The 12,473-nt window shown below is 45.7% G+C and overlaps 2 protein-coding genes across 2 annotated transcripts in view; one reads left to right on the top strand and one right to left on the bottom strand.

Annotated features, from left to right (window-relative positions):
* The window catches only part of T265_05863 (hypothetical protein), a gene marked incomplete at both ends in the record, with an annotated part of 19,078 nt that extends 11,860 nt beyond the window's left edge, over nucleotides 1–7,218 (top strand). The window contains 5 exons of the mRNA XM_009170984.1: nucleotides 1,879–2,276; nucleotides 2,770–2,982; nucleotides 5,718–6,016; nucleotides 6,625–6,950; nucleotides 6,989–7,218. Of these exons, the coding sequence (XP_009169248.1) occupies nucleotides 1,879–2,276; nucleotides 2,770–2,982; nucleotides 5,718–6,016; nucleotides 6,625–6,950; nucleotides 6,989–7,218 (1,466 nt within the window). The remainder of the gene's footprint in view (nucleotides 1–1,878; nucleotides 2,277–2,769; nucleotides 2,983–5,717; nucleotides 6,017–6,624; nucleotides 6,951–6,988) is intronic.
* A 1,434-nt stretch (nucleotides 7,219–8,652) lies between these two features.
* T265_05862 (hypothetical protein) overlaps nucleotides 8,653–12,473 on the bottom strand; it is a gene marked incomplete at both ends in the record, with an annotated part of 11,054 nt that continues 7,233 nt past the window's right edge. The window contains 2 exons of the mRNA XM_009170983.1: nucleotides 8,653–8,878; nucleotides 11,616–12,010. Coding sequence (XP_009169247.1) covers nucleotides 8,653–8,878; nucleotides 11,616–12,010 — 621 coding nt within the window. The remainder of the gene's footprint in view (nucleotides 8,879–11,615; nucleotides 12,011–12,473) is intronic.

The raw sequence follows: 12,473 nt of genomic DNA, 5'->3' as shown, positions 1-12,473 counted from the left end.
TCTTGTTGTCAGTTTCTATCCAGATTGCCTGAGTGGATGTCTGGAGGTGTACGCACCTCGGAATGATTGTGGTAAGCTAGCACTAAGTCCCTTCCCATCCATCTTTACTCTTTTCTCTACAATAAGGCTTTCAAATAAGTCATGGTTGTGCGGAAGTGAAGCATCGGTGCTAAACACTGATGACATGCTATCGATGATGATAATGCAATGTGACAGAGTAAAGGCTATGCGACCAACTAAGCAACAACAACATTGGAAGGAGTCCACCACTGGAAGAGGAATAAAATCGATAAAAATTCTGTCGATGCTTGGAGAAAGGGGATAGAAACCTAAAACAGGGAGGCATTCCTTCGGGACATGAAGTAACACATTGATGGATAAATAGGGTGGCGAAGCGCGGTGAGTGATTGACCATCTGGCTTCCACAAAAACATGACGTGACAAGTGCTAGTTGGGTTTTTAAGAAACCGATTGGCCGTTCCCGACGAACAATTTCTTTTTGAATAATGCATCCATATTTGAAAATGTCGAATGTACAAATCTCGGTCAATATCTTCAGGAAGTTACTGACTACTATTTTCCCTTTCTGACTGAATATTCTCAAACGTGAGCACGCAAATTCCACCCTTGTCCCGTTCCAGAACAGGTGGCAAACCTTAGACCCTCGGTAGTATCTCACCAAGACTACACAAATGCGGTGAAATCGATAAGGGACTACGTCCTATCCAAGCTGACCAGTGTGATTGCAGTACGTTTGTTGGACTGCCTAGAAGTTTCGCGACTGTCTTGTATCGGTAAGTCATGGTTAAATTATTACAGCGAATTAATTCTACTTGTTATTGACTATTTGTCTATAGTGAGTGGTCTCGGGTGGTGTAATGGCTCAAACCCCACACCAGGGTCTTCAAAGTGACCGCCAACCTTCATCGTCACCGAGATCTATGCACATGTAAAGAGTATGGATATACAACCCGGAATGAGACCAGATCACGCGTCCAAGCTATTGCCTTCCCAAATCCCCGCTTGACAGTCCACCTACAGTGCTGTATGTACACACTAATTTATCGGCTCCCGCCTCCAATGCACAGCTACCCACCCCACCTCCCCGAATCACCGGTTAACATAACTGTGGCAGCTACAACCACTGTACGACAAACACACCGTTATTACAGCTGAAAATAATGATGATGATGGTGGTGATGATGAATAAGACGAACAATGCTGGTGAATCGTATCTATAGAGAGCGTGTCACTGCTGACGCAAGATTACAGCAACCTTAGGACGCCATGAAAGTATGCACTTGGAAACCGCATAGAACCGATCCTAAAGTTATTTTCTTGAAAAGAAAACTGAAATCTACTCATTGTCTTCTCTTTGATTCCCTGAAATGATGCATATGTGTCAGTTTGGTGCCTGTCCAATGGTACACTGACTTCCTAACAGTTGTAGGGATTTGTTGTGGGACAAAATTTGTACTTTGCAAGGAAACAACGGGGATTGCTTTGACATCCAAGTGTGTGAGTCGTTGGAAACGGGAACACACAAGATCGCTGAATGCCAGTGACCACTAACTCTCGAACTTCTGAGCTGTTTGAACAAAAGTATCGCGAAGATCTTTTTGTCCTAATTTCAGTTACAATTTGTGAATGTGGTCGCTGTGTGACAACAGGCACCATACCTAGGCTAAAGATTACGCGAAACCCCTTAACAGATTCAATCCACCAAAAGGCCTAAATTCATTTATGTCATCTTCGTTCGAGCGCATCGGATCCTATGGAATCGATCAGCTGACATAATTTTCATGTAGGCATAAAAGAAGAATTTGCGTACACCTGGATAACCACTCAACCACTGTCCTCGGTGTGTCATTCCCTCAGGAACCCTTGAACGAACAATCGAGAAATTGGAGCACTTGAGTGACAAGGAACTCTATTCAAGACGTGTAATGTCATGTCGCTTCCCAGAGCATCTGACAGACGATGACACATCTGGGGAATTGGTTCACCACGCAACAGATAACTGCGGTAATCAAGAGGGCGGGTCAGAGTGGAGCAAAAACTTTCGCATCACTGTGTCGAACGAGCATCTTCACTGCCCGCGGTCAATCAACTCTACTATGGATGAATTCAGAGGACTCGAACGGTCTCCTGAAGCAGGCGAACACTGCGCTGGCTTGGCTTTGAGGGCGCTGCTGACGTTCGCCTACGAGTTGACAGTTCCACTTAAGCAAACAACGAAAGCACAACTTTCTGGGCTGTTTGACAAATTGAAGAGCGTGAGTTATCAGTTTGCGTGTTAAACCAGGAGAAATACAACTGAGTATCCTTCACAAGGTGTTCTCAGGCAATTCAATACAACATGTAACTAGCTCATAGGGATACACATTTTATATGAATACTGATAAGAAAGGGAGGTTTTATTCTTTGGAAAGCAAGACACTATGCGTTAATCTACCATTATTCATTTTCGTTTGACACATAGACCGCTTTTCGACTAGACTGTTCTGTTTTTTTGAAGTCCCTTCAATGAGAGGCGCTCTGCTCTAGGGGACAGTCCTCCTCGGACATTCCCTCCAAAGCATCACTGTACAACACCAACGCCTACGTTGTTCTTGAATACTTGAGAGTAACAAGCACCAGCAATAGCTGTCTGCCAGGTCGATAATAATCAATGGTTAAAAAACTCCGGAGAACAGTAGTATTTTGGAAAGTAGACAATATTGCTGTTATGTCAGGCGAAAGCTTGCATTATTGGTTTATGTGTTTTAGACTGATGAGACTCACCAATCAATGTTCTTTGGAACTGTTTATCAGGTTTTTGTAGCGCCACTTCCTTGGAGAGCACCAACTGTTTTGGACGCTACCTGGACAACCCGTACCGCACAATCTATCCTAACGGGACTTTGCGAGAATACAATAGCTCGGAAGCTGTCGGCACAAGTGACTGAAAAATTGCGTCAGTCACACGAACAATTCCTAACGGTGAGTAATCAGACGAAACGGATCGATAGTTATCGAGTTTTCAACACCTCTATGAGTAGTACTTTTGTCTGAGTAATATAATCGCCGTTTTAGAAAGAGAACGAAGGGCATCCTAATCCGATCTGTTGTTGATTCTTGGAGCTCCGTAGGTTGGTGAGTGCTCTCATCTTCTGGGAGAACTATGATTGATAAGCACATCCTTCGATGGCAACTGTGACCTTGAAATAATTGCCCTGCATTTAGGACAAACTGGCTCTGTGGATTTCAGGAGCTCACCTTATGCCGTGGAAAACGGAGTATGATGTGAGTCCATCATTTCATCTTCTCCACCGCGCCGTCAATAGTCAACCATATCCTGTCTTGTTGACCCTGTTGATCGCAGCGTGTCCACATAGATCTAAGCGACCAAGTCGAGTAGTGGTCAATGGCCGCCTGATACCTCCGAAACCTTTGCGGCCCATTTCAATTAAATGTCTGCCATACAAGGGGTTCAACAGTGTAGTGCACCATCGAATGCTCCAAATCTCCACAAAGGCATTCATAGCGGACGAGAAGTTGTAGGGATGAACACAGGTACACACACACAAAAGTACATGTACTCAAGGACCCGATTCGCGACTGATAATCTTTATCATTTATGATGCCCAAAAGTATGCAGCATCCGGTCAGGAGAGGGATGTCTTTAAGGTTACATTGCACAGAAAGATGTGATCTCATCGGGTAGAAGATTTGAAACACTGACCAGCCGTGTGGCAGGACCAGAGGTCGAGTTCGTTGGTACTGGCAGATAAGTAGTGCTATGGTCATGAAATAGATTCTTCGTGTTTTCACTTATGCTCATGCATTTACTTCCTAATCAAAATGCCTAGAGAACGTTTGGTTGTCAGCTTGCGTTGGGTCCATGTTGAATGAGGCTTGCAAACGACACTACGCCTTCTCCGACATGTATTAATGTCAGTATTCTTCATTCAAGCAGGCATCCTTGCCCTGATCCTTTTCCATTAGTTTTTTTGGCCTTTCCCTTTTCGTTACCTTCTTTACTGAGGCATCCTTTTCTCAAGTTTGATGGCAGTCAAACACCAGGGACGGCACTACCGGTGCCGGTGAATAAGTGCTAACGAGACTAGGTGCTTTTCAATCAACTGGAAAATGTTTGGGACCGATTGGGAAGTCATCGTTTCAGAGGGGTTCGGTAAACAATCGATGGGTTCATTCAAAATCAACATCATCATTGTCAGCTGTAATAACCGCGTACCGTACTTTATAGCTGCCGCAGTTTCGTTCACCGATGATTTGGGGGGAGGGGGAGGTAGGTGCGCATTGCAAGCGGGAGCTGATAAATTGGTCCATAAATCCAGCACTGTCAGTGGGCTGTCAAGTGAGGGGGGTTAGAAAAGGAGCTATGCGTTGAAGGCAATAGCTTGGATGCACGAGCGTCATTGAGGGCGAAACTGGGCCATATCTGACAATGTCTCTAGCCATTGATGTGGCCCGTCTCGGGGTCCCCATCCAGGAAGACGGCAATGACCAGCGCAGCTGAGTTTGCTGGTGATGGCGTTCACAGTTCGCTGCCAAGACATTGTTTGACCGCCTCTGGCTCTCTTCCACCCTTCACCTGGTTGTGCGAAAAGAGCCTTTCGAGGAAGTTGGTCGACTGTCAAACGCAGCACGTGGCCAGGCCAGCGCAGCGTTTCACTTTTGACACAAAAGCTTCGTCAGGCCAAGTGAGTAAGTAGGTTGATTGGGTTTTAGGGCAGTCAGGGAATCAATCCCTGAGATTTCTTATGACTCGCCGGCTTGATCAGTGCTAGGTGTTTCGTCTGATGTTTCTGTTTGCTGGTTAGTGGGTGGGACTAAGATTTACGATAGATTGGTCAGGGGGGATGATTTGTCTTCATGTTGAACCCGAATTTTTCGTCCTTGCTTTTTCAGTCTAGGATACCTTAATGGAAAATGGGGTCGTTCACAGATTTCGTTCACCTGTGTTTGTCAAAGGGTGCCGGGATTTTGTACTTATACCCCCAGACCATTTCGCTGAGAATTGCACACGGATTTGTTCCATGGTTACCTTAAAACCCAACCAACTACCTATTACTCAGCCTGACGAGGTTTTTGCGTCAAAAGCGAAACGTTGCCATGCAATAAATCTACCAATTGTTCACCAATGCTCTCTGAAACGGAAACTAGGTGCTGTTCATCAGACTTACCTTCCGCGGAGCTCCGACCCGGTGTTGTAACCGCTACCCGACATCAATCAGTCCTTTTGCTAGTTCCTTCATCCAAATTCAAAATTAAAGTGATAGACAAAAAGTAGACTAATTCTATTTCCTGATTCGGTAACTTTACCCGTAACAGCTTCTTAGTGTCAAACGCCACATACTTATGGCGATGTGCAACGTTCATCTTTCCGTCGATGGTAACCTTTCTAGTTCAGAATGGAGAATAACCTGCTTTCCGCGAAATGCACTGATTTGCAAGCAAATTTGGTTTTGCGACTCACCTGGAACCCAGCTGAATCTCTTGTTTGTGATGTTTCTATAGTCGCGGGCTGTCGGAGAAACTTCAGCAATCTTATGAGTAGTCCAAACTGCTCTCTGCTTTTAACAAGAAACCGACCTATACAGAAAGTAGTGAGGTTTTCACTCCTTTCACTGTAATGTTTTTGATTCACCAACATCTCCGTACCTGTCACCTGCATCATTCACATTGCTAAATTGTTACGTGTTATGTTCTAGACACTTCATCGTCTCGAAGTTCGCACTGAAATGCGAAATTGCCGGTTCGAAGACGCGCAAGAAAACATTATAAGGCAACATGCACCGAGGCTTGCCCGTACCGTGTTGGAGATGTCGGCACTTAGACACTACCTGACGCACGGTCTACCCTCGTTGGGGAAAGAGCTAGGTCGTGGACAATATGGAGTGGTCTACGCCTGTTCCAGCTGGGGAGGCCATTCACTTTTGGCCGTGAAGTCTGTGGTGCCACCTGATGAGAAGCATTGGAGAGATTTGGCGATGGAACTATTCTACAGCAGGTACGTTCGACGCTTTTGAGACCACAAGCAGTAGTGGGTCATGTTTCCGATGTAAAACAAACTGAAAATGAATGATACTGCATCTTTTATTAGTGCAGTAACCCAGTAACCCCTCATTACAAAAGGAGTACCTCGACTTCCAACGAATACCAATGAGTTCAACTCGTCCACTAGAGATGAGCATCGTAGATGATTTATGCGTAGATCGAACTGCCGCATCGACTTTACCGGAATGAGACAAATCCAAACTCCTAATTGCTTACAGCACATGGTTGCCTAAATCAAAGCCCAAAAACCCAGAGCGAATTATCCAGCCTATTCTGGGTCTTTGATTAACGAAGATAGGAAATGCCCTCACTTCTAATGAAAGGGCTGGTCAATTCTAAATTTCTTAGGCTTGGGTTTGAAGATACAGCCAAATCTCAAAAAGAGCAGTCGCCTACGCGACCCACCTTCGCCAAGCTACTTGGCCTCACGTAGTCATCGTAAGCAATACAACCTAATGGTCACAGTACACGCTCTACGTATAAGGCATCGTTCAGCTCCCCCGTTAGAGCATACACAAGTATCACCACTTATCACTTTCCATCTCGATTTATTGTCTTCAGGCAATTACCACAGCACGATCGAATAGCCAACGTTCATGCCCATGTGATCGATTACGACCGTGCGCATGGATCAGAACCAGCAGTGTTACTAATCATGGAACGTTTGGCAAGAGATCTACATATCGCACTCAAGCAAGGATTGTCCTGGCTTCGCCGACTAATCGTAGCAAGAGATGTCGCCGAGGGTGTACGGTACCTACACAGTCAAGGACTGATTCATCGAGACATCAAACCGCGAAATGTGCTTCTCGATCTGAACGACCGGGCCAAATTGACAGACTTGGGATTCTGCAAGCCACAAGCGATGATAGGTGGCAGCATTTTAGGTAAGTTAACCAACAAACAATCATCTCACAAATTCTAGGTACTCCGCTACATATGGCACCTGAAATACTCCAGAAGAAGTACGATTACACGATTGATATTTACGCTTGGGGTATCCTATTTTGGTACATTTGTGCCGGCAGCGTGCACATGCCACGCAACTTTGACAAGTGTACGAACAAGGAGGTTTTGTGGAGCACCGTTCGTAAAGGTAAGAAGCCCCTCAATTTGAGCACGTCATCTTTTCAGGGGTTCGTCCTGAACGACTAAAATCATTCACTGATGAATGCTGGGATTTGATGGAACAATGTTGGTCTCGCAATCCACAAAAGCGCCCTCATTCGGGACAGATTGTCGAAGCACTGGATCAAATCTATGAAGACGAAGTCAACAGATCAACAAAGACAAGGTCGGTAGCCACTAAATCGTGAACACATCTGCAGGCGATTGCCGACATGCCCAAATGCAGCGCAATCAAGTTACAGATGAGTGATTAGTCCCACTAACTTGGTGGCGATTGGTGATGTTGTATACCTAGTCATTGCGCGACTGTTTTGATATGGACCGATATTCGAGCACGACCAGGATAATTACTCTCCATATTTTGTTTTATTTTTTCCTGCCCGATTGCTTTATAATATATTTTCTATGCATTTTGAAAGAGGATCAGGACAGAGTTAATAAATGGTGAACGAACAACCTTGAAGAACTTCAATTTGGTTTTCATTTCTAATTGTGAACTGTTAACGATGCGGTCAACTCGATGCGTTGTCCTTCGCAGCGATTGGCTGATGCAACGGTCTTCCTCACTTTCAACCTCTGAATGGCGACTCATTCGGGGGGGGGGCACCTTGTCCTGGTCTATTGAGGTTAACCACTGGACGAATGCGATTCACCCTACTGCTCCACAACAGCGATTACTTCGGGAAACGCGAACAGTGTGTGGGACAGTAACTGATTGCCGTTGAGGACCACGGCGAACCAGGATGCTGAGAAGTAAGGTCCGACTGATAGACGAGCTTGAAAATTAAACTTACCGTACAGAGAAGCGGTCTACTGGCTCATGTGTGCTGTAGCAACACACGACATGCGTCTTGGGGCCAGCGGCGATTGGCCTATTTGTCTTCATCACCGTACTGGTCAACTGAGGCTCAGTTGCGCTGTTGTCAAGCCATGGATCAGATCCTTAGTTGAGATCGGTCGATAGGGCATCGTTAAGACAGACGATGTAAGGGTTAAAGAGCCCTTCAGAATGGTTTTTGTCCCGGAAGATGCACGCGCGTCTCAGAACGCTGTCGCATTAGTTGAATGAGATGATCTAACGCCACAAACAACTGGCTCCAGAAATGTTAGTTAAGCTCCCCCACATGGCGATCAACGTCTAAAAAACGCGCGCAGTTGCTGTGGTCCTAAAGCAGCAGCCGTGGCAAAGTTTATTGCTTAAAATTGAACAAGTAACTGGGACGGACATTCAGAAGCGATCACATTTATCTTTCAGTGAGACGGAAAACAACCTGTACTGGCGGTCTACACATACGGCGGAGGGGGGGGGGGAATTTACACGTTACAACCGATCCCGAACTATCCTTTGTATCCCACGTATTGCACCGCATTCCCGCAAATGAACCAGTCTCTGGAAGCCAGATTTAGGTTTAATATAACGCAAAGTATAATGCCTCAATGAGGGTTGATAAAAAAGGAATTTTAATAGGAGCACTGTACACGGGAGATAGACGGGGGGGGGGGTTCGGCCTCTTCCTTAGGTTTCCCACCCTCACTATCGGAGTCTACTATCACGGGGTGTATCCCGGCAGCCTTACGAGCCAAGTACCGTTGTCGCGCTTCTTCCAACTGTGCGTCAGTGGTGACTCGCGGTCGAGCGTAAATGTAGTTAGGGTCGGCGGTCTGGCGTTGAACTTGCTGTGAACCACTGTGGTGTGGGGGAAAAAGAAGAAAACAAAGCCGCGATGACAGGATAGTGAGACCTGAATTTAGACAGAAACTACTGAGAACTACAGAATTCTTCAGGCAGAAATAGTGTTCGCTCATAATCAAGAAATCATGTGTTCAGAAGACGGTTCACTTGCCAAAAACTCCACTTCCGCAACCCGATGTTTATCAGACTCTAGCAACTCTGAACGGCTATAAAATTTTCAACACCACTTTCTGATCCCGTTTGCTTTTATGATCTGTATATGGCCTGATGGTGAGCGCAGTCCGTTATGGACCAAAGCTCCAACAAACGGGGGTAATAACTTGAAGTTGAAAATAGTTCTAGTGACCCCATAACGAGGTTTTTTCATAACGAGTACTATGCTGCCAGCTAACGTACGAGATAAAACGCCATAATTCAGCACATATACAGATATATACTGGGCGGGGAGTGCGTCGAGTGCATACCGACGACTCCAGAGTGGATGGAAAAGCCAGTCTAAGTGAACTACACCTTTTCACTTGATTGTACGTGAGCCTAAACGAGCTCGACAGGGTTGGCGATTCAGTGTAAACAGATCTCCATTAGGGAAGAGTCGTAAAGAAGCGAGGGAACGTTACAGTTGTATATGTGCAGCGAACCAGTCCTGGACAGATGTTGAAGGATTAGTGAATCGTGTGAAATGTAAGACGTCATGAACCGTAAATGGCGGCCAACATATTTTGCCACAATGTTTTGTACATCACACTACACTTTTCGCCGTTGCGGTGGTCATCGCTCCATTGCTCCAGCTGGTGCATTTCGCAGGCAACGAAAGTTTATCCCACTGTATTCACCGATCATTATTGAATGTGCAAGGTCACGGATCAGGCAACGACGAAGCCAGTCTATTAGTAGTTAACTGACTGAGAGGAACTGTGAATTTCAAGCCCCAATAACAGCTCATTCCACTTGAACAGACGTGCATCGAAGATACAAAATTTTCGTCCGTCACAGATACACGACAAGTAGATGTGTGATTAAACTATGGAAATGAGGAGTTGATTTTGGGGACAGTTCCAGTAAAAGGATTTTTGCACAAGGGCTGCGACAAAAGCGGTTTACCGATAGAAAAAGTGTGATGAGGAATATTCATTGCAAGACAATACCAATGATATAAGTTTCAACTGCACTGAGCAATACTTTACAGACCTCTGTAGTCCCGCTTTCTGTACGGTGGCCAGCCGTCCCTAATAACCGAACACCACATCCTTTGGACGGATGTGTCACGTGCAGGACATGGGCCAAACGAAGACATACCCTGATTGGTCAGAATGCCAGTCGAACCGAGTCAAGCACCTTTGACTCGACGCTCCTTGCACCCTGACGGTGATTCTGGCACGACCTTGTGGAACACTCTGTGGCTATCCTATAAATACAGTTGTAATAACTTTCCTTTGCCTCCATAAAGGGCTGTGTAGAGCTATCGTGCCTTTTGATATTCCACAGTGGGGGGAGCAGGAAGCCAAGGGACCGATACAGAGATTTACTACCGTACATCAAGACCCAACACTTTCGCAGGTCGTTTGCTCACGGTGCCTCGACCCGTCTACAGATATCATCAGCAACCGGCGTGGTACGCTCTTTATGACAGGTATAGACCGATAGACTGATATCACCAGTATCACCTCGGTCAGTAACGAGGTCGTCTCAGCACTAGCAACTATTTTTACACTATCTTCACGGAATGTGACAACTCTTATGGTCATCAACCAAGTCGGACACACCAGCTAAAACTTTCAAGAACGTCTAAGGTGGAAATCTGTTCCCTGAGATGGTAACCAACTTTTTCAGTAACTGAATTGAACAGAACACAAAGTGTTGCAGTGTTACACTAAAGTTCATATCTACTTCATTGCATCCCAAAAGATGTATACTTCCAGCGAAATAAAATAAGCTGGTAAAAATTAGCCGTTCTACGGTACGACATGTCATACCCACCAGATCACCAAGACAAAGTCAACGATACCAGTTTTGTTTCATAATGGCGGCCTTGGCCGTCCGGGAATTTCGTTCTAAAGCACCGAAACATCACACACCATGCTTCGGAACGATCCGAAAGTGGCCACATTGCGCAGCCTACAAAGCACGGGTATTCAAAGACGACGTTCCACGGAATTAGTGCAGAAAGTCAAAAGAACGGAACTCCTGTAACGGGGATTTCAAACCAACCGGTAAAGTTTGGCGATATGCAACGATGACTGTTGACGTGACATGTTGACGACATGTCATCAAATGAACCTTGGTAACAAACTTTATTGCATCTGAAGTACTGTTTGATTACACAGCCTAGTGGATCATAACCGTGAAGCTGAAGGCTTTGTGAGCTCTTCGAGTCCAAGGTGAGTGCTGATGGCAAGCACTCTGCATTGAATTGCAGTAGTCCGAAAAGCAATCCATTGTACTCCGGCCACCGCAAACTGGACAGTACTTGGGGACTCAGCGCAATGGCTCCTCGATGAGTAAGGGTCTCCATTCTGACGCAGTACTGTGCAGAGTATTCCAACACAACTCACAGCGGTGAACCAGAGACATGGGCTTCAGCAAGTTTAACAGAAAGGACCAATGGCCTCCCAAGTACAATGCCTGTAAGACACGGTTGCAAAACATTATGTGCAGTTTGGAATGCAAAGCCTTGTACAAGAGATATAAACGCTTTACCGATTTACCAGCACTGCGCAATTGTTCAACGTACCCTTTTGAATCTGCTGGTCGGGAATTTTTCGACTCTGCGGGAAATCTCGCGGTTTCTGGAGCGGTTGTTTCCTGGCTTTTGTCAAGCGGTTGGCCAGAGTCGACGTGTCTGTCAGAGGAGTGAGGCTTTTTTGGGGAGCGTGTCCGGTCCCGTTCAGCGCCTTCCCTCTGCCGACTACTTTCATGTCGCGCAGTGGGAGATCGACGTGAAGAATGATGAGAATCTCTGGAAGACATTCCTGGTCGTTCACCTCTTGAAGACCTTGGTTTGGGACTGCACCGATTGGGACGGTTGCTTGATTCGGAAGCTGCATTATCCTGTTTTGAGCTTCCGTGCTTCTCACCAGATGCTCTGTGTTTCTCGGTTTCATCGCTCTGTTCAAGCTTCACACGCTCCTGGGAATGTTCCCAAAAGATAAATACAAATTTGCATATGCCAGTGAACAATAGCGTCTCCCCCACACAATAAGGGAAATGCAAATAAACAAACCCAGACAACCGCGGTTACCAAGGACAACGGTAACGCCAAATTCTGCCAACAAACCAATACAGAGAACACGACATGAGGTGACTAAACCAAATCGAACTTTAGCCGGAATCCGTTCAGGAATAGCGCACATGACTTCAAAGCTATTCAGGTTCCAATCAAGTGTTTCGCCTGTTCCTGATCAGACTTTAATACACGGGTATCGGACAAGGCTTGTACAGAATTACGAAGTATACCGCTGATGTGCACTTATTTTCTCCCAGATAATATTGAATCACAAGTGGCAAGCGTGCCGCGAATATGAGGTTAACGAAGAAATCTATTCACACAAGCCTTCGCATATATTTATATATATATGTATATATATATATA

Source organism: Opisthorchis viverrini (genome assembly GCF_000715545.1).
Source record: "Opisthorchis viverrini unplaced genomic scaffold opera_v5_117, whole genome shotgun sequence".
Lineage (NCBI taxonomy): Eukaryota > Metazoa > Platyhelminthes > Trematoda > Opisthorchiida > Opisthorchiidae > Opisthorchis > Opisthorchis viverrini.
The sequence above is the reverse complement of the archived record's forward strand: the minus strand, read 5'-3'. Positions and strand labels throughout refer to the sequence as shown.